This window comes from Athene noctua, chromosome 22 (assembly GCF_965140245.1).
Source record: "Athene noctua chromosome 22, bAthNoc1.hap1.1, whole genome shotgun sequence".
Classification (NCBI taxonomy): Eukaryota; Metazoa; Chordata; class Aves; order Strigiformes; family Strigidae; genus Athene; species Athene noctua.
Window position 1 is genome coordinate 2,417,166 of NC_134058.1, and position 20,776 is coordinate 2,437,941.

The 20,776-nt window shown below is 43.3% G+C and overlaps 1 protein-coding gene and 1 long non-coding RNA gene across 5 annotated transcripts in view; one reads left to right on the plus strand and one right to left on the minus strand.

The window, feature by feature from the left end:
* The window catches only part of CFAP74 (cilia and flagella associated protein 74), an 89,847-nt gene extending 73,285 nt beyond the window's left edge, over positions 1-16,562 (plus strand). For 3 of the 4 annotated variants that reach the window (XM_074925011.1, XM_074925013.1, XM_074925012.1), the window contains 17 exons: positions 2,474-2,561; positions 3,171-3,344; positions 4,663-4,796; positions 5,402-5,678; positions 6,159-6,266; positions 6,943-7,094; positions 8,323-8,457; positions 8,838-8,947; positions 9,330-9,385; positions 10,117-10,236; positions 10,526-10,678; positions 11,549-11,678; positions 12,229-12,383; positions 13,166-13,304; positions 14,110-14,237; positions 14,714-14,848; positions 15,950-16,562. In XM_074925011.1, the coding sequence (XP_074781112.1) occupies positions 2,474-2,561; positions 3,171-3,344; positions 4,663-4,796; positions 5,402-5,678; positions 6,159-6,266; positions 6,943-7,094; positions 8,323-8,457; positions 8,838-8,947; positions 9,330-9,385; positions 10,117-10,236; positions 10,526-10,678; positions 11,549-11,678; positions 12,229-12,383; positions 13,166-13,304; positions 14,110-14,237; positions 14,714-14,848; positions 15,950-16,063 (2,308 nt within the window). In that variant the 3' untranslated portion in view covers positions 16,064-16,562. The remainder of the gene's footprint in view (positions 1-2,473; positions 2,562-3,170; positions 3,345-4,662; positions 4,797-5,401; positions 5,679-6,158; positions 6,267-6,942; positions 7,095-8,322; positions 8,458-8,837; positions 8,948-9,329; positions 9,386-10,116; positions 10,237-10,525; positions 10,679-11,548; positions 11,679-12,228; positions 12,384-13,165; positions 13,305-14,109; positions 14,238-14,713; positions 14,849-15,949) is intronic. The other variant, XM_074925014.1, reaches the window with a different exon arrangement.
* A 952-nt stretch (positions 16,563-17,514) lies between these two features.
* Positions 17,515-20,776, minus strand: part of LOC141969356 (uncharacterized) — a 33,539-nt gene continuing 30,277 nt past the window's right edge. Inside the window, exon 4 of the long non-coding RNA XR_012635040.1 lies at positions 17,515-20,261. This is a non-coding gene — a long non-coding RNA (uncharacterized LOC141969356). The remainder of the gene's footprint in view (positions 20,262-20,776) is intronic.

Genomic DNA, 20,776 nt, shown 5'->3' on the forward strand with positions numbered 1-20,776 from the left:
TACGTACACAAACATAACTCAGTTACAGGAAACAGAGTGCTACTTTTCAAAAATTTAGTCGAGGGCTCTTGTTGACCACTGTTAATTTTATTTACCTCGTCATTGCCATCCTCAATAAATTAGCAGGACATTTCTTTTCAAACATAAGTTACATAGATCTTAAATGTGGTGCCAAATCTTTCAGCCCTGCAAACCTGATTTTTTCATACAGGTTATCTAGTCCCACGGATGTAAGTATATTTGGATTTTCAGTGATGTGCTCAGCATCTTTGGTTTCTAAATTAAGAGTCTAATTACGGATTTTTAATTTTTCACCAGGTTAATATTCAAAGAACTCCAAGTTATTTACAGTTCTTCCAACACCTCAAATCCTATCAGATTACAACAAGAACCATTACTATGACATTTTTCAGTTCCTGAACTTCAGATGCTGTAAAGTGCTGTTACACTTATGAGTGGATAGAAGCGTAGCTTGTTGAGGACATTAATCTTCCTTTGAAAAATGGGGAAGCTTCAGAAAGGAGAGTTGATGAGATTAAGGCATTTTTGACACACAGAATGAGTATCTGGCTGTTTCAGTATACCGATCAGTTTTAGAAGACCTAACACGCAGGGGGAGTGTGTGTTTGACAGAGAAAGATGAGCTTGCTACGAGCTGATGTGAAGTACTGAGCTAGTGACACATTTCTGTAAATGCCTCCTCATGGACTTAGTGTTATAGGCTTGGTTTTCTCATACAAAGGAATAGCTATTCTAAAAGCAACAGAAAAGTTTAAAAAAACCCCACACACTCAGCAATACAAAGTGAGCAGATAGATGAGTGAAGGCTTAGGAAGCTCTCCTGAGTATTCTGGGCACACTGAACTGCTAGGTCAGATGTTACAATGCTCATCATTTTCTGAGTGTTTGAAGCATTTTCTGTTTATTTGAAGGCAAGTTCTCTAATCTGCTGACTTTCAGAATTCCCAAATACCACATCTTTTAGTTTTTCTGCATTTGGAACTAGTCCTGCAGATGCTGGCAGTCTAAATCTGATTCGTCTTTATGCTTCTCTTTAATTGCTTTTAAGCATGAAGATGCCATTTTCAGAGAACTATCTGAAGGATTTCAGTATCTTTCCCCCAAGGCATAACAGCTGATTTAGAATCCATCACTGTCTATGCACAGCTACAATTGGGTTTTTTTGTAAGACATGGATTATTTATTATTTTGTACTACATGAATCTCTCCTGCTGTTCTAATGTCCTGTGACAAAGTGAAAGCTGCTACTTTATTCCTACCTTGGATTTAACTCCAGTCCCTATCTTTAAAGTCAGCGATACCTTTGAAGATCACCTTCTAAAGTCCCAGTTCAGACTTGCAAAATAACAGCCCGCAAGATTTCAGATCACCATGGTGACTGAGTGGGTGCTATTTATTCATTAACTATTCTTTAACAAGACATTAAAAAAACCTGCCTGTAATTCCAGTAGTAGTAGTAGGAACATTATTGCTGTGGAGACCTAAGAACAGGAAGCAATTCACTCTGGTGCTGTAAGCCACTATAAATAGAGCAGCAGAGCTAAAAATGCTGGAGCTTTTGTATTGGCTTGGCTTGAAGCTCTAAAATTGAGCTTATGAGAGCAAGATGCTTCGGCGACAGAAAACCCGCATATTGCTTATAAATTACTAATCTGGTGCATAATCAGGCACTACTGGTCTCCAAGTTTGTTTCACTTCATTTATGTTTCTGTGCTTTGTGACACGGTTGGTTCTGCCTCAGGCAGGCTGGGAAGTAACTCGGGGCAGCGCTGAACAGAACCAGCTGCCCAGGGTGCAGAAGGCTTATTGTTCTAAAATAAGCTTTACATTTTTCAGAATTTTAAATGACTGGATAGCATTTAAAAAAAAAAAAAAAAAAAAAAAAAAAGGATAAATGGATGCGGACCTCTGTGAATAACTCCCTTAAACTCCTGTCTGTCCAAAAGCCTGTCTTTAAAAAAAAAAAAAAAAAAAAATCCGACATGAAGGTAGATGGTCAGTTATTGTAACTTCCTTGTGCTCTGTGCGTGCCTGCGCAGGGCGGCTGCCCTGGAGAAACCTGGCACAAGGTGGAATACTCCTCATCTGACTGCACCTTCCTTGTCTTGGTCAGAAGGTGGAACTTCATAGGTCACTAATTTTTGATTGGTATTTTCTCCCACCATTCTCCCTAATACTCGCGTCTACCTTGCACACAGGGTTTTAGTTAGACTTCAGTGAAGCTTAATCAACTGTGGATGTGAACGCTCCTGTCTGAGAACAAATACTGGGTTAAGATTAAAAGCTGTGAATAATAAAACTTTTAGACCGTAACTCACACATTGTTCATCTTTTTGTGGTTTGGGGTTGGGGTTTTTTATCAGAAATACATCCAGCAAAAGTTTACTATTCCCTTTACCTAAAAAGCAGTCAAAATATTTTTATGAAACTGAATGTAGTCTGGGGTTTTCAGGCCCTCTCTTCCTGAAGATGCAGGGAGTTATTTCGATGAAGAGACAAGAGTTCTGGAAGTTCCAGTGACAATACTGATTGTGGATAAGGTTAGTGATTTTTATTATGCTGGTTATCAGGCTGACAATAGGTGTAAGTTATTTTAGTGACTGTTCACTTAATTATGCCTAATCTTAGACTAGTTCTTTACTAGTTGAAGTCCTATGATAATAGTAAAAGGTGCTTAAAGTGCTAACACAGATTTGATAGTTTCTTCTTGTCGGCGTGTTTACAATACAGAAAGTTAAATCCTTTCTAGTTAGTGCTCATCTACTCCCTGGAGTCTGTTTTGTACCAGGGAGTTCTCAGATACCGCAGCACAATCTTTTTAATGCTGATCTGTGCTGCAGATGTAGTCTTTTCCTTGAGCTGACATTTCCTGGAGATGCAGGTATGATTCCATTCTAGCATATGGATTGTGAGATATAGATGATATTTTTTAAAATTTTGCTTATCAAAGACACATTTCTTATTGCTTGTTTTTGGAGAACAATGAGGCTGAAGTTCAAGACGGCTTCGTTACATTTACATGGAATTTACAAGGAATAGAGTAGCATGACTTTTTTGCAGTTATCTTTTTGGCTGACATTTCACTTAAATCCTCTTCTTACAATGCTACAGATGAAGGTTTTTATCACGTGCTCTTGCATTTGTTTCAGGCTAAAAAAGTTAATTTTACTGTGCATGCAATTGTTACTACTTCGGATTTGGAAATTAGTCCCACACAAATCAATTTTGGATACTGCACAGTCCACGAAGCTGTGCAGGCCAATGTCACAGTAACAAACAAATCCATCTTGCCACAGGAGTTTGGATTTGTGGGACTTCCAGAGGTATGTAGTTATCCCCCTCACACCTCTTCTTGTACCAAAATAAATTTAATTATTTTGAAGACGTGTTTCGATGTGAGTATAAATAAATCATGACTGTTTTCTTGCAAACCCATGGAAATCCTTCTGCCTGCAGCACTGTGGAAACACAGAGATTAGTTCTGGTACTGGTTTCTTTAAATTTCAGCTTATTGTACCCTAAGCTTTTTCCAGGCAGGATGAACATCTTTGAGGAGTTTTTACTGTTCCGACCTACATAACATTATTATTTATCTTATTAGGATACCTGCTTTTTACACCAAGATCTCTACTAACAGAATACCTGGGGCACTTTTCTTTCGGGCTCACAGGTTTTATACTTAGCTTATAGCACTAAACAAAACAAGCTTAGGGGTGTTGCTTTGGCCTTGAGGCTGAGGAATATCACAGAATTTGCGTCCAAATGCCCAAACACTTTGTCTTTAAGGCAGGATGGCCACGTCCACACTGCTTATTGGGAATCATCCCCTGAAGCACGCCTGGGTATTTTCTGACTGACTGTAAGTTGATGTGGAGGCTAAATTAATCACAGGAGCTGCCAGTTTCGTGTGGGCTAGGTCTACTGAATTATTTTCTTTTGCAAAAAGTTAGCTGTTCAAGCTCCATAATAGCATGATGATCACAGTGTGAAATGGTTTGGCATATTGGAGTCGGAGCTAGAGGAACCTGACATTTAATTAGGCATTCTCCCTTTCTCTGCTGTTTTGGGGATTAAAATCAAGGAGTTAGATAAAAGAAATTGGACTCTTCAGCTTCATTAAAGCTTTACTTCACAGAATGTGTTTCGTGATTAGCTTATAATGTGATAGGGAGATATTCTTGAATCATTATCAACTCACAAACACAAACCAATATGCGATATTAAACTGGTACTTGTCACTGCGGTATCTGCACATCATACAGGAATCAGCTCTCCAAAGATACAGGGGGACTGTATTTCAGTCAGTTGTCTATGAAGAGTAAATAAACTTCATCAGAGAAAGCTGATTACTGTAGATGTAAGAAGCCAGGGAAGAGATTCTACTGAAGTCTGAGCTAATGGATTTAATGCCTTTCAAGTTACTCTGAGATGAGAAATCTGCACATCAGTCAGAAACTACTCACTAACTCAAAGGAAAGCTGCTCACTAGGAGGTTTCTGATTTCCTGACATTTGTACATTTAATAACAAAATTTTCTTATCTTGCCAGTAATGTCTTATTTTGATTTATTTAATAATTTGATAATTTAACTAATAATTTCTTATCTTAATAACAACAATTTCTTATCCTGCCATTTTGAAGTTTGTGGAAATTCAACCCAATGATGGACTTGGAATTCTTCTTCCCCTTGAAAGCCTGACATTGGACATAATCTTTAAAGCTAGCAAGGCACAAGAGTACAGCTTTGAACTAACCTGCAAGTCGGAGATTAATAGGTATGTTAAGAAATTGGTTGAGTAGTAGGGAATGTAGAAGTCTCGGTCACACTGAGGTTCCACTGTTAAGCTAGGTCAGAAATCCAATCCCTGCCTGCTTTGAAGAGGTGAGGCAGGCAGGAATTCTCCAGTTGACCAGAGTTGCTCAGTGCCTCTTAGTTTCACCCTTCATTTACCTGTCAGTCTTCACTGAGATGACTTTTCCTATCCTACCTGAAATTTATCCTTCTCACATACCCAAGCTGCGGTTTTGCCCCAGGTTGTATTAACCTGCAATATTCCGCTTGCTTTTTCAGCAGAATTACTGAGGGATCTTTTTTTGTAAAAATGCTTCATACATTAAGCTAATGCTACTAAAATAATGATGGCATAAACTTGGATTTGACTCGATGCATTTCCAGAAGTTCACAGAGGAAGAATTCAAGTAGGGACTCTAGCCAATTGTGCATTAAAAATAGATAGTATTATTGTTCATCTTTAGGCAAAATTCCCATTGCAAGCTTGAAATTCTGCTTAAATAGGGACTACAGGATTAGTTCCCTATTTTCCGGGCTGATTAAGAGACTATTTTATGCTGAGACAATTTATCATGTGTTTATTTTTAGACAATTCAAGCTGTCATGCAAAGCAGTTGGAGTCCACCCACCTCTTGAATTGTCTCATTCCTTAGTTCGGTTTGCTGCAACAGCTTTAAATGGTGTGTCTACAGCAACACTGTATGTGATGAATTCCCACGTGAGTGCAAACCGCTCGACTCACGCTGTCCCAAGAACGGGCAGGGGGGAACCTGCCCCTCTTGGACCCACTTGGTTTGAATTCCGTGTGCCAGAAGACTGTCCCGTGACAATCACACCTTCCGTTGGGGTTGTGTTTCCGGGGAAGGTAAATTCACTTTAAACATCAGGTGTTCTGCCAAATCTTTTGATCGTCTGCATCCCTACAAATGCTGTCACCTGTAAATGAAGCTCCAAATGTAAATTATTATTAGAATAGCTGGAGTATTTTTGTGTTGTTTGAAATAAGGTTTTAAACTGGACATGAAGGGTTAACCAGCTAATCTGGCTAATGCTGGATGGGAGCTTTCACCCTGAATGTTCTTTCCCCAGTGTTGTCAGTGTGATTTATTTGAAGAATGTTTAAATATCAAAAATATATGGCGTGTAAAACGTGCCCATTGTAACAGAGTGGACTTCCAAGAAAGCTGGAAGTGACCTTACCCTTACGATTGTCTTACTCACTGGAAAAACCCTGTATTTTGTTAATCTTTTGGTGTCATGTCTATGCTGCTGTTGAGCTTGGTAGGTATAACGTGTGAGGGCTGAATTCTGCCTCTCATTCTTGTGTATGCTCTCACGCTCCCAGAAAAGCTTGATTCAAGTGTCCTTCAGCCCGACACTCTCAGATCAGCTAATCAGAGAAGAGGCAGTTCGGAGGCTTTGCAGAGCAGCTGCGACAGGGGCAGAAATACAAGTAAGGAATGCTAAGAACTAGCACATGCTGTTGGTCTGATACTTCTAGAGATTTGTTTCTCTGGATGGTATTTTTATCATAAAATGATTTGCATATTAATGAAGCCCAAACCCATGATCCATGTCAGACCCGCCTATGAAGGACAAGAGTGGGACTGTACTGTTGCACTTGATGTGTAGTCTGTTCACCAAGCAATAATTTAATTTCATGCTAACAATTTCAAAAGCTTTCCTTGCAAGTGAAAAATTTTCTTGCAAGTGCTAACTGCAAGTACTCAAAACAAACAAACAAAAAGTTTCTACACTTCTTGCAGGTTTACCACATACAAGGACTTTATATGAGGTGCAGTGGGTCAGTTAATTTCTGTGAGCACCTATGGTTGTCTTGAATTATGAGATAAATAGGTGAAAATTCCATGAGAGATTCAGTCTTTTACTCATCTGCTCCAATAGGGGAACTCTTTTTTTTTTTTTTTTTTTTAAGATGGGGTAAAATATGTCCATTTCAACCTAACTTTACATTATTAGAACTGTGGGCAGTGACTGCTGTGTCTGTGTCATTACCATAATCCTGCTGCCGTCCCCTTGCTCCATGCACTCTGCCCCCTCTGAGGTTCTGTGTATTGGATTACCAGGGATCACCTCAGTGTGTAACATCTCCCTGTGTGTATTTGCAGAAAAGGAAGAAAGATGAAAAAGAGGGAAAGAAATGCAGCATTTCCATTACCAAGCAGCAGTCTTCCAGACAGCTTGTAGGGGATGGAGGCAGCACACACCTGCCCTCTCCGTGTAGTTCTGAACAACCAAACCCCAAGGAGTTAAAGCCTGAGTAAGTCAGCAAAAGCTTCCTGTACTACAGCGACAGCATTCTCTTCTAAGTGGTTTAATAAATCTACTAAAACCTATAGGTAGTGAAGAAAGCAAACTGCAGAGAAGAAATAGCTTTAGCTATGTTGCAAAGGCTGTTTCCAAAATTAGTAGTGCTTGTAAGCCACACAGCTGGAGCCTCTCGTGTACAGCAAAGGCTCCCTTTATGCATCAGAGGGATTGAAGACTTCAAAGAATCTATCAGAAAGCAGGAGAGGTGGCTGTCCGGGTAAATTTGGCTGAAGCACCAAGGGTGTTATTTTAAAGGGCCACTAAGAAAGCTGAACTTAGTTACCAAAAGAAACTACTACTAATATACCTTTTCTGAACAGGTCTAACAGAGCTGAATGCATTCAGCCCAGAAGGAAACCATCTGATGGCCCATATCCATGGGTTTGGGATAATTTTTCTTTATTAAGAATTTCCATATATAAGCCCTGGAAATGTAATGATGCTGTAAAATGTGCATTTAAAATTGTCATTTTACAATACATGTCCCTCTGCGAATTAACATTAATAGCATGTGCTATCTAGAAATTTGGAAACTTTGATGCAAAATCTGATACTTCAGGTCCCTTGTTCAACATATAATTCAACTTTATAGAGCCCCACTTCTGCCTAATCTGAGGAATTTCGAAGTGTTTGGAAGTAAATGCATGCTTAAACGTGAGGCATTTGGCTGGACTGGACGTTAGAGATTTTTGACTAAAATCCCATGTTTGTCGCAATGCATTAATTACATCTTCTAAATACTTGCAGTACAGGTCATAAAAATAATATTTCTATTTGAAAACTCCCATTCTGAAGTTGCTTGGCATGTTGCATTACAGAAACGTGATCACGTGTTTCCGTATCATTGTGATGATGGTGGTACTGGGAGCCAATGGAATATTTGATGTATTCAACATAAGGAAACTGTACTGAGGATTTTGCAATCCTCAGTATAACATCTGGGTTTATAGTTTTTATTTTCTTTGGTGAGAAAAGCAAACTGCTTGGTAGGGTGGGTCCGTTACTGTGCATCAAGACAGCAGCTCAGTTTCACTGTTATGTTCAATTTGGAATGTATGACTAACAAACAGTGAACACAAATTGCTCAGTAGATAGCGATTTGATTTTTTTTTTAAATTTTTTTTTTTTTCCCCTGCTCTCTCACTTACTAAAATGATTCTTATTCCTGGATTTTCTAGTTCTGATGCTTATATGGCAGCCCAGGCTTCCCTGCTGAGGAATTTCCGTGGGAGGTTTGACAGATACATCGTACCATGCTTTGTTGCAAGTGGCTCTATCGATGGAAAGAAAGGCTCTGAGAACCTCAGCTGCAGGTATGTGCAATTCATGATGGCTGAGAAATTTGAGGGCGAAATGGTGGGCATGTTAATTTATTCATCTGAGGAGGAAATTTGTTTCCTGATCTTCATGGGTCAGTGGTAGAAACTCATAGTTACAACCCACTAGTTAGGTAAGAATCAAACACAGGAATGTCAAAGCAGTTTAAAGAATAACTGCATGAAAAATTCAAGCCAGATGTAGTTCATCTTTCTGCTTAGGCATACGCAGAAGGTCAGCCACCAAAAATTGTGTGTTGTTTTGTAATACCAATTTAATGATATCCTGTGATATGAACAGAATAAGAAGAGATTCTGGACAGCAGTTTCTATTTCCGTGTAACCCAAGAGCAAATACCCTTTTACTATCTCTCTAGCCCTTACAACACTCTGTACGTGGAGCTGCACTGTCCAGCTGTAGCACCATCTCTTGTGGTCACTTCAGATAATGGAGAAAACACCGTCAGTTTTGGTGATGTTGCAGTAGGTATGAAATTTGAATTCAAGTTTTGAATTTTTTCTGTCTGATGTTAATTTCTTCAGAGCATAGTTTTGCATTTGCTTTGACATTGTTCAGCCAATTTTCAAAAGTCAGTATAGAAATTAGCCCAGCAATAAGTGCTTCAGTGGAAAATCAGGAGCCTGTCTGGCCAGCTGAGGCATGCAGAAAGCAGACTTGATCCCAAAACGGCATCAGAAGCTCCACAAGTGACTGCCCAAATCTGAAAGAATTTTGGTGAGCTTTGACTAGTGTATTAGCCATAGGAATGGGATCAACGTTTGGCCCAGGTAGAAGCACGAGGGAAAAGGAGGGATGGTAGCACATGAGTGAGCATCATAACTTTCTGAAATGTTTTCATTGCGGTCAGGCCACAGAATGATGAAGCGAATTACAGTACAGAATATCTCCTCAGAGAAGATGGAAGTATCCTTGTTTGGAACATGTAAGTTCATCTGCCATTCTGCTTCTGTTTGATTTGACTCTTTATCTGTAGGAGGAACTGTTTGACACTAAAGCAAGTAGGAGGTAGCAGATTTCAGACTTAATACCCACCTTTCAGAGTGAGGCAGGAGGTGATGTGAAGAATATATTGGACGAGCCTAGGTGACCTACAGGAAAGCTAATTCCATTCCACCCTTTTAACTGGAAATAACTCTGCTTAGAGCCAGATTTGAGAAGCACTTAACTGCTTTCTAAAGAATATAAGGTACTGATGCCAAAGCTAGTTTCAATGCAGCATGACGTACATCTGAAACAGAACCAACAACTCGATTTTTGCATGATACTTCTCTGAATTTCTGAATACCTTGTAAGAAGAGGCTGTTAGACTGGCTTGGCTGGGTTAAGCTGGGTGGGATAATGTAGGAGAAGGCATGTCCTGGATCTTAGGGTGTTTGTTAATGACCCATTCCAGGCAAAATCTGAAAATGGAGTTGCACGGGGTTCTGGTTAACGGGAAAGGGATCTCGCAACTATTTTAATTGGGGTGGGGGAATGGACTAGTTCTTTCCTCTGAGTTAGTTATTGATCTCTGAAAAAGCTTACAGGTGGTTAGTTTATACATCTTTGGTCTGAACAATACTTAGAATCTGTTCTTAGGTCTTTTTCCCCAATCTCTGTTTATAAATTTTTTTCCTTGAGTTGCACTATTTTAGCTGGGATTCTCAGTTCTGAATCCCAACGGTCCCTTCCTGTTGGTCAGACCAGTTGGAATGATCGAGCCAGGGGAAAATGAAACCTTCAGCATCTCTTTTTGTCCAAGTGAGAGTAAATGGGTGAGTGAGAGATATGACAGTAATGGGGGGAAAGAGGAGAGACAGAGCACTGCAACGGGCTGTGTAACACACACATATTACTGACTGGGATGAGGCTGTATAATTATAAGATAATTATATAAGAAAAACTGTGTTGCCCGTGCACAGCCCCTCCCAACTTTTGGATCTTTGTCTGTGCACTAAATGCCAAAGTTCTGTAGTAATGGCCCATTTGTGGGAGGGGGACAGTCGGAGGGGTGGGGGATGTTTTCCTTCAGTAAATGGAGTAACACAAACACTCCCTTGGCAGTTTTTTGAAAAGCTGGACATCCAGACAGCAAAAACCAACCTAACGCTGAGGATCACTGGTCATGGGGTGACACCATCAACTGTTTGCTCTGTGGAAGAAGTCCTCGATCTGGGATATGTCGTAGCCAGAGAGAAGGTGACTTCCACGTTCAAGGTAAATCCCTCCGTGCTGAACTGGAAAGCACATCAGCAATTTCTGTAAGGAGGAAGAGGAGTTCTGTGGGTTCTAGTCCGGCAGAACGTAAGGCTGAGTGGCAAACTGCAGACAGAAGAACGTGGCTTTAAAAGCACATCTGGCAGGGTGATTTGGTGCTGAGAGTTTCAGGCCAAAGGTAACAAAGCGGTGCGGGGAGGATCTTGTTAGCTGCTGCTGTGCTGCCTGCAGCCCCCACAAAACCAGAGCGCTCCAGTACCTTCCTAAAAGAAAAAGCAGAAGTGGTCTGGGTGATCTTCTCTGCAGATCTAGCCTGTCTGCAGAGGGATGCGAGGGCAGAAGTGGCTTTGCTTTTACCAGCGTTAGAAATATTTGCCCTCTTTCTCTCTTCTGCCTGTGCCTGCTCTCGCAGTTGAGGCAGGTCCATGTCCACACAAAGCAGTGACCGAGGGACAGGGCTGGAGGGCAGAACTGGCCCTGCAGAGCGCACGGGGCTCTGCTCTGCCGCGGTGCGCTCCGGGGACTTCCGCCCAGTCGCTCATTCACACACTGCAGAATCCCACAGCTCAGAAACAGCCCAACATCTAAGCGTAACTTTTCTGCTCTCAGATTTTGTTGAAGTATGTCATTAACCAAAATCTATTACTTGCTGCAAGACGCCCAGAAGGAGCCTGGTCCCTGTGTTTGGGGGGTGGGGGCCGACACGACTCGCCGTGGGCAGCAGTGACGTGCGCTCCCAGCGGAGTCTGGGTACACACTAGTGCAGTAATGCAGCAAGATAAGTTCAGCCAGTTCACCAACTCTGGATCCTACAGGCTTGAGAATCAGGTTTTTTGATGAAAATGCTGTTGTGTGAATTAATGTCATCAGATACAGAACACTTCCACGCTGACCCTGCGATACTCCATACAACTAGATTCGCTTTCGTCAACGAGGGACAAAGACTGGCAGAGACTTCCATCCTTTATTACATCCCCTTTGCAGAGAACAGAGTTTGTTGGTAAACTTCTTTTTTTTTCTTTCCTCTTTTCCTTTTGGTTAAGACTTGCACAGCATCAAGCAGCGTTACTTTGGCCTGTTAGATCTACACAACCGTCAAAGCCCGGGGCATCACGTCACTGAAATCAAAGACACAGTTTTGTTTCCCCAGCAGGAGCTGTACTAATTCTTTCAGTATGGGGAGCTGTAAATTTATGCAGCCTGAGCAAATATCCACAAGTAAGGAGATCCTAGTGTCTGAATTTAAATAAGCCCACACAGTAACTGCGTATTAAAGATTATATTTAGGGATGTCCATCTCTGCAAAAACACGTTAGAATATAGGAAGGGTTTGGTGATGCTGCTTCAGTTCCTCTAGAGGTGAATGTGTGAAGCTGGTAGATGGATTTATCTGGTAGTTCTAACACCCTGGTTTGCTGCAAAACTGTGTATCAGGTCTTCTTTATTTGCTGTTCCAACAAAAATTGAATGGGTTTAAAATATATGAAGAAGTAAACCTCCTAAAGGAGCTGTCCTCCTTTCTTATTTGTATCCTCATTTTTATTTACCAGGAACACAGAACTATAGTGGCTTAAGTGTGTTCAGCATCTTTCCAACAGAAGGGGAAATCGTTGCTGGGAAGAGTCAGGATTTTACTGTTACTTTCAGCCCTGACCATGAAAGTCTGTACTACTCTGACCGTCTCAAGGTTGTGCTCTTCGGCAAGGTGAGACAATCGAGACATCTGGATTAGGAGATCAGAGTCTAACTGTGGCCTACAGTGATTTTTATCAGCGGGGGTCTTAGTAGGAGTTTCAAATAATTATACCTAGTGCACAGCATTTGTTGGCAGAAATATATTACCTTTAGTAGATAAACTGACGTTAGGGGAGCCGCTTCTGCGGGCGCTCAGTGTGAGGAAGGAGGTTTTTTCCCACCTGCAGAGCAGCAGCAGGGCTGGGCTGGAGCCCGGGGCAGGCTGGCGGCACAGCCGGGGGCTTTACGCCGGGTTCCAGCAGAGACCGACCAAAAGTTAAGGCAGGGTGCCAGCTAACGCCTGCCCCAGGCACTGCAGACCAGAGCAGGAGCTGGCACAGGGCAGGGCCGCTGGCTCCTTCTCTCCGTGCAAGTTTTGTGTCTCCAGAGAACCTTGGAACTGCGGTTAAGAATGCAAATCAGAACAAGCTGGGGATGTTTGGAGCCCGGTCCGTGTTCACAGTCTTTAGCCAGGTTTGGCAGCAGGGACGTTTTGCCTCTTTTCACGGCGTTAGTATAAATAGTTTTCCCAGTCCCCTCCTGAGGCCCAGGGCCCAGGAGTGAAAGGTTTCAAACAGAAGGGCCTGAGAGGACGAGACGAGGGGACATGCAGGATTCCTGCACTAGAGAACCGGGCCTCGGGGCATTATACGGGCAGGTGACAAGATGTCTCTGCAGCCGAGGCTGCCGCGTGGGTGTTCGGTCACAGGGGCACTGCGGCTGTGACACCTGCAGCGTTGTGGTCTCCTGCAGGACACAGCCCACACCATCCTCCTGAGGGGTGCAGGCACAGCGCGCCCCGTGTACGTGGCGGGGGGAGCTCCCCTCGACGTGCCCGTTGAGTCCTTGGCCGGGACGTTCCCGCGGCCGTCGCTGGAAGCGCTAGAAGGAGGTGATGTGCTACCACTGACACTCTGTTACAAAACAGTGAGGGATAAGACATGGGCATGTTCCTCATGCTTTAAGAAAAAGTAAATTATAAAGGTACTTCTTCCAGAATCAGAACAAATAAGCATTATGGCACAGCCTATAATTATATCACACAAAAAAAGCAGAAGACTTTCTCTTAAGGCAAGATTTTTCTTTTAATTTTTATACGGTTATATCTTAACAATCATCTTCTATCTTTGTAACTTACCTTGCAAAAAATTATTATCATTTAATACTACTACAAAATATTAAGATGTATTTGCTTTCTGCCACTTCTCTGATTTGTATTAACTGTTGATAAAATTTTTTCATATAGAAAAACATACCCTGGACACTCCTGATTGTACTGTTATGAAACAGACACACTTTCAGGGGGTTGAATTTATCCTTCCTTAATTTCTTTGGACAGGATCTGTGTTGAGAGACAGTAAAGGAACAACAACTATCTCCCGAGCTATAAATAAACCCAAGCACACACCATACACCAGCAGGAATACAGTACACACAATGTATGGGCCATGGGGCTGGAAAATGAGCATGAAACTTGATAAACAATTAACAGTTACACTTTGCAATTGCAAATTGTGCAAAACCTCCTTTTAATTCTTCACTGACTCTGTACCAAGGATCTCCTTATCTATGCCAGCTCAAGAATTTGCCACAACATCACTTTGTTTTGAACCAGCCTGGTGTAATTTACGCTGGTTCCACACTGATAATTGCTCATTTTGACTGTCTCCACGTTTACCTGACTCCTATTTGTTTAGAGCTACAAGAACCAGTGAAGTCCATTCTCCTCATCCTGGAGTATGTCGAGGGAGAGGGTTCTGCAGCACCAGCCGTGACAGAACTGGAAGTTGGAGCTATACAGTCAGCTCAGTTCCCATTGAAGAAGGTGAAGAGAACAAAAAGTGCAGTTTTGTGGCAGGTGGCGTAAGGAATACTGACACTGCACAAACAGCTACTAGTTCTTTGGCAAACTCGTTATATAAATTAAAGAAGACAGCTTTCAGAGTTTCTGATAAGCTTTACATTAGAAAAGTGCCAGTGTTTGAAAATACTGCTGTTCAGAGGCTTAATATGAGGAATTAGTATTATCATATTAAGTCAGCAACAAAATTAATTTAGCTGTTTGCTTCCCTAATTCTGAAATACAGAAGTCTGAGCGCAGAGCTGGGTGCCAGGGCAGGTGCTGTTATTTCAGGGTAGTATTTTGTGGCAGCGTGGCCCAGTGACGGCGTGGATACCTGCAGCGCCCCAGGGCTGAAGCGCTTTGGCCCAGATACAGCACCTGGGCAAAAACGGGGAGGCGTTGTGTTTGCCGGGGCGAGGGGGCTGTGGTGAGGGCGGGTGTGTGCGTGTCTCCCGCAGGACACGGAGTTCAGCGTGGGCAGCCTGGCGCTGCTGCAGCAGAAGGGCTTCACCCTCCGGCCCGCCAAGGGGACGCTGCAGCGCGGTCAAGCCAAGCGCATCGGTGTTTCGTGGGTGCCACCTCCTGACTTGGATGTAAGTTGCAGCCGCTGCGATGCTCTGGGCGGGTTCACCGGTTTGTAGCTGCTCTGGAAGGTGTCGGCAGCCAGGGCTGGGACCCGCGGGGTGACGAACACGCGTGGTTACGGGGAGGAGAGAAAAAGCCTGGAAGAACCCGTGGGCTTTGGAGGGCTGGTCCCTCGCAGGGGCCTTCCACGCAGCCGCGTGGGGAAAAGAAGCAGCATTAGACACTTGAACCTCACAGAACTCTGAGTAACTGCTCACAGGTCGCGGCGTTACACAGCGCCAAAAGGCCAAAATGCTGCTGCTCTTAACTAAAAGATGAGGTGAGCTCTTAGTGTCCCTGTGCAAGAAAACCTGCAGTCCTGCTGACACAGCACTAGGTGTACGTGGATCAGTCTGCTACAGTGTGCACATTTCTTCGGGCTGCCTTTCCTTCAGTATATTCCTGGAAGTCAGTACGGCCTTCTTGTTTTTCTACTCGATGAACCCTGTTTCCCCGGCTGCTTCTGCCCTTCCGTATTGCGGTCTAGGTCTGAGGCCCAGACATCTCTGCAGGGCCGTGATATCCCTCCCTGATTCATCCTCCTGGGATTTCACAGAGACTGAAAGAATTTACTCCCCTGCTTTTTGTTGTGAGCCGTGCGTGGGATGGCAGGATGAGTAGCTTGTTCCAAAATTAAGAGAATCATGTGCAGAAAGACGGCAGTAGAGTTCCTGGCATGATGCATCGTGTTGACATCGTGCCTCTTGGTAACCACCGGTGGTTACACAAGATTGCAGGCTAACTGGTGGCTGACTGGGGCCGTGGCTTTCCCAGCTCCCCGCAGCGCCCTGCCGCTGCCGTGCCCAGTTGTCAGGGCTGTAACGTGGTGACGGTATCAGCAGTGCTCTGGAGATGGAATGCTTAGTCACCGCTCCTTCCCTTACTGCAGTGTGAGCGTTGCGTGGAGATGTAAAAGAGCCAACACAGTGGGAAGGGAGGTAATCTATAGCTACAACTGGGGCATCTTACAACCGAGATGTAAAATGCATCGTTTAGAACTTGATCGACTTCTCTGTTCGAGGTACAAAAGAACAGGTTGGGTTTATATGTGCATTTTTTTTTTTTTTTAGGCCAAGGACCCTGTGCTTGTGACAGCCCTCCTGACCTTAAAAGGTGACATTAAGGAATCTTACCGAATCCTCTTCATGGCAAGAGTTGTGTCTGCGTGTGCTGCCACCGAGTGAGGGAGCCAGGCCAGCCGGCAGGGAAGAGGGAGGCTTTATCTTACTGGGAAATCAGCTCCGTTGAAACATGGAAAGATTTTTAGACTGATCCAAATATGTGCGGGGAGCAGAGAAGTGGGAGGGAAGGTGACATGTAATATTACTGCTTTTTTCCCCAAAAAATTCCACGTAAACTCCCTTTCCATTAGTTTCATTTTCAAGCCGACTCTATGACAATAATCTTGTGGTAGAAGACAGACTGAGTGAGGGGCCCAGGCAGATGCATCTGCTGTTAGTCACCGTGTCTTCCCAAGGCACTTGTTCCCGCGGCAGGAGTATCTCTCTTACACCTACGTGGATGAGTTTCAAACAACGTCTATCTTTCCAGTTTCAGATGCATTTGAATGGATTTGGAAAACCTTTGGCTTTTTCCTTTTTAAAACCAGAATAAAGCTGCTTACGCGAGTCTCCTCTAAATCGTTTGGGCAGTCATTTTTACAGTGCACTGTGAAAGCTTCCTGATGACACATGATCGAGGAGGAAATAGTGACTGTGTTGCCCACTGAGTCGCTGGATACGGTTGGACACTTGCCCTCGATCGTGGCTGTCCAGGAACTTTGTATTTCTACATTTGCTTTCCTCTAATTTCTGACTAAAAATAGATTTCTGCCTGTTACTGAGTTAAGTTGGAGTGCCCTGCAGGTGTAGCCTCTGCCAGGAAGCAGTAGCTAGTTCAGGGAGAAGTAGAGAGGCACTACACTATGGAGAATGAAGGGACCAGGAAGTTAGCAAACATCTAGAAATGTAGATAATCTTTTAAATCTTGTATCACACTGTCTTTCTTGAATCACGGTAAATCTGTGGCAAAACTCCCTCACCACCACTCCAAAGGCGTATTGCCCTTTGGCCCTGCGTAGCTGTTAAGACTGCTTAATTAGATTATGCAGTAGGAGAATAGAAACGGACTATTTGTAAATCTCCCTAAGGTAAAATGTGGCGAGCTCGTCAGACTGCAGGAAAAAGCAGTAAAGCACTTGTCACCAGAAATTTTTTATAGGGGAAGCTTGTATAACCGATGAAGAGGCGTTCCTTGTTTTTCCAAAGACAGTGTTTGATCCATTCAGCTCCGTTCTCGTTTAATAATGGATCAAGTGGCTGCGAAGTTACTTAACTCTGCAGTCTAAAGCCCTACAAACGCCGAAGCACTAAACAGGAGGGGCAGGGGGGGGCAGTGCTGGCCAGAGACAGCTCCGCCTTGGTAAGAGGCACCGAGTATTCCTCCTGGCACAGCTGGGGCAGTCGGGGTGAAGCTGAGGACAATGAAGTTCATGTGCTGATTCTCTTACAGTCCTTGCAGGGAGATTAAATACTGCTGCATAAAAGGAAACTCCTGCCAATAGTTCTGCACGGTTGACAGTTGCCTCACGATAGGGAGGTTTTCACAAAGCAAAGACGAGCACAGCCTGGTGGAGTAGGAGGTTTATTTCAGGCAGTTAATTTGGGGGTATCCATTATGTGAGGATCCTTTGGATTTCCCTCTTGGAAGCTGGAAAGTAATGGCTGAGAATACATTAGTCTCCAGACCCTCATAACTATATAATGTGCTGAAAAGAAGTGTAAAATTATCTATCAGGAAACCACACCCCTGACTTAGGAATCTTCCACTTCATAGAGGCCAGGAACTGTGAAAAAGCATCCAAAGGATTAAAAAAAAGGAAAAAAATAAACCCTGAAAGAATACATGTAGAGCCTGCAGTAATGTTGAGACATTGTGGAGGTCGCTTGCGAGAATAAGGCGGCGGCTCAGTAGGTGCAAGGAGCAGCTGGTCCACCCAACAGTAAGTGCCTGGAGCCCGAGTCTGGGGAGCTCTGGCTGCGCCCCGTGGGCTGGGGAAGCTGGAAGGGCGCGTGCACGGCGCCGTGCTGCTGCGCTCCGGGGGTCAGGCTGGTCATCAGAGCAGCTGCCATCGACCTATGAACAGCCCGGGGGTAAGCGAAGGGTGTCACCCGCTGCTAACTGTGTGCTTTGGACTTGATCTTGAAAACCCCACATGAATAATTTCATGGATTTGGAGTGAGCGTAAGGTTCTGGGTTTCACTGGGGAAGGTTTCCACACTTAAAGCTAAATGTGTATTCCTTCTCTCCGGGGGAGTGTTGAACCGTGACAATAAGAATAGGTTGCTATTCCTGGAGTGCTGGAAATAAAGGAAATTATGCTTGCAATACACAGCTGAGACTCTGTAAAGCACTTATGGAAATCTGAATGTTTTCTATTTTCTTTCATAACAGAAAAGCCTGTTATTTTATCTCAGGCCTGGAAAGTAATTGTGTTTGACTTCTTGGGGTCATAATGGCTGATCCTTGTGGGACTGGGTTTTCCCCTCCAATTGGATTGGTTTTGTTCTTCTGGCACAGTCACTGAGGTGCCCAGCTCTTGCACAAGGCAATGTTTGAGCAACGGGGGAGACAAACTGATGTGGAAAAAAACCCCATTGATGTGGGAAAGCAGATCCGTTGTAAAACTCAACACAGGCATGTGGCCTGTGCTGCTTCATCTGGAACACAACTGGAACTTAAAGAGTAAAAGCACAAGTTACTTTTTTCTGCAGAATGTAGCCCTTGGATGTTCCACTGTCATTCAGATGAGAATTGCCACATTTCACAAGGAATAGAAAACAGGATCCTTTCCAGAAAGAAACAACTAATCCTCTGATATATTTGCTGAAGTTCTTGGGCTTGATTTAGTGTTTAAACGAAGTTTCCCAATCTAGAGTAAACAGGTTTTCCTTAGGAGACACCTGACCGCTTGTTTCCTTGAGCTGACTGAAGTGGAGAAATCAGTGCCTAAACCCTGTGACAGCTCCGTCCTGTTTCATCACCAGGACTCTTCACTTGCCTAAAACTTCTTGTTTGTGAGTGGATGTTGAGCAAGCAAGCCAAGGATTCACTAACAGATCTGACTTCTAAACCAGAAATAACTAAAATAATTTCATTTATATTAACATAGTTACTTTTGCTGGTTTTTTAATTGGCGCCGAGACTCTTTAGAATCTTCCCAATGCAAATTTGCAACGATCCAAGATGCACACTGTCAGGCTGCTGAAAATTTAGGAATTCTGTCTGGATGCTCCTACCTAAGCAATTCTTATTTGTAATATATATAAAAACAGCTTCTTAATCTTTCTCCAGTACAGGAAACAAGAAACTGACTGAGATGCCTGACTACTGGAAACAGTTTTCCTGCTAATTTAGCCACACCAGGCTGAACTAGAAATACTGGGTTTGTTGGTAATTCCTTGACGCAGCTGAGAGCTATTGCATCCACTTGCATGGCTTAATGCCAAGTGCACAACTACCCGAAGCAGCTCTAGCCTTCATGCAAGTTAATCTCTTGAAGCAGCAAACAATCCTGTCCACTGCTGTGCTTCCGAAGTACGTTATCAACAATCGTAGCACATTTGGCATTAAAATTGCCTGGAAATTCTAAACACGTAATCTGATGTTTCTCTTCCCGTATTATAGGACTCCAATAGGGATCAAGCCCTTATTGTGAGGATAACATGGGAACCTCAGAAATATATTTAAGTATCCCAGAAGCTGAAGTTTTCTGCTCTTCTAAGTGCACTTCTGAACATTGGGCTTTCAGATGGAGTTTTGCAGCTGTGATCCCTCTTGAATCACTGGACACAAACTCCTGTGCTCTCAGGTTCGGGTCTATGCAAATAGACTGGGTCTGGGCTTGGCTCTGCTGCTGTTCTAGTTTAATAAGAAATTCACATCCATGTATGATCTTTATGATCCCTAAAAGGGATATCACTCATTTCTAAAACAGAAAGGAAGTGAGAGAATAAGTACTGGTGTCATAGCCATGTTATTAATCCATCTGCTGCTCAGCTGGTGCCTTCAGATTGCTTCACACTTATGAATGCAGCTTTTCCTAAATGAGCAACGGTCCCATGACCCTGAGCAGTCCTGGAGGAAGATACTTTAGTCACTCTGCCCCATGCCATTGCTGCGCCTTGAAACGCTGGGTTTGAGCCTTACAGAGCAAACGTCAGGTGGAGCAGGGGCTGTGGAAGCCTGTCCTGCCCCGCTGCTGCAGCCCGCGCTGCTCCCGGGGGCAGGAGTGTCCCCGGCCACCTGGAGATGACCCATCCTTCTTGTAGAATAAACCTCTGGTAGCCCAAGTCCAAATATATTCTCCTCTTGCATTAAAATCTAAAAAAAAAAAAAAAAAAAAAAAAAAAAAATCATTGTATTTTGTCTCTTTCTCATTACTAGAGGAGCTTTTATACATGCACACCTCTGAGGAGATCAGGGACCTCACCAGATGGCGAAACACCATCCTCTTAGTTGATCTTCCCCTTTCTTCCCCAGTTGAAATCTTTCTAATCCATGAATTAACTCCCCTGCTTTTTAGCACTGGGTGTCTGCCCTTTTGCTGTATCACGATCACCCTGATTCTGGTCATCGCTTACATTGACTAACATCTTTTTTTTGCCATGTAACTGGCCTCTGCTCTATTGGTGCTTCAAAGGTGTCCAACCTTTAAGTCACCTTTTACTTTGAAGCAGAAATAATCCTTGCTCATTCATATGGTGGATGTGGTTGGCCTTTAGCACACGTTTTGCTCTTGCTTGGGGATGGTTAAGACTTCAGTAACTCATAGCAAGTCCTAAAAGAGGAGTTTTTAATCACAATCCTACTCAACTAGCTAGCCTTCACCCTGAACA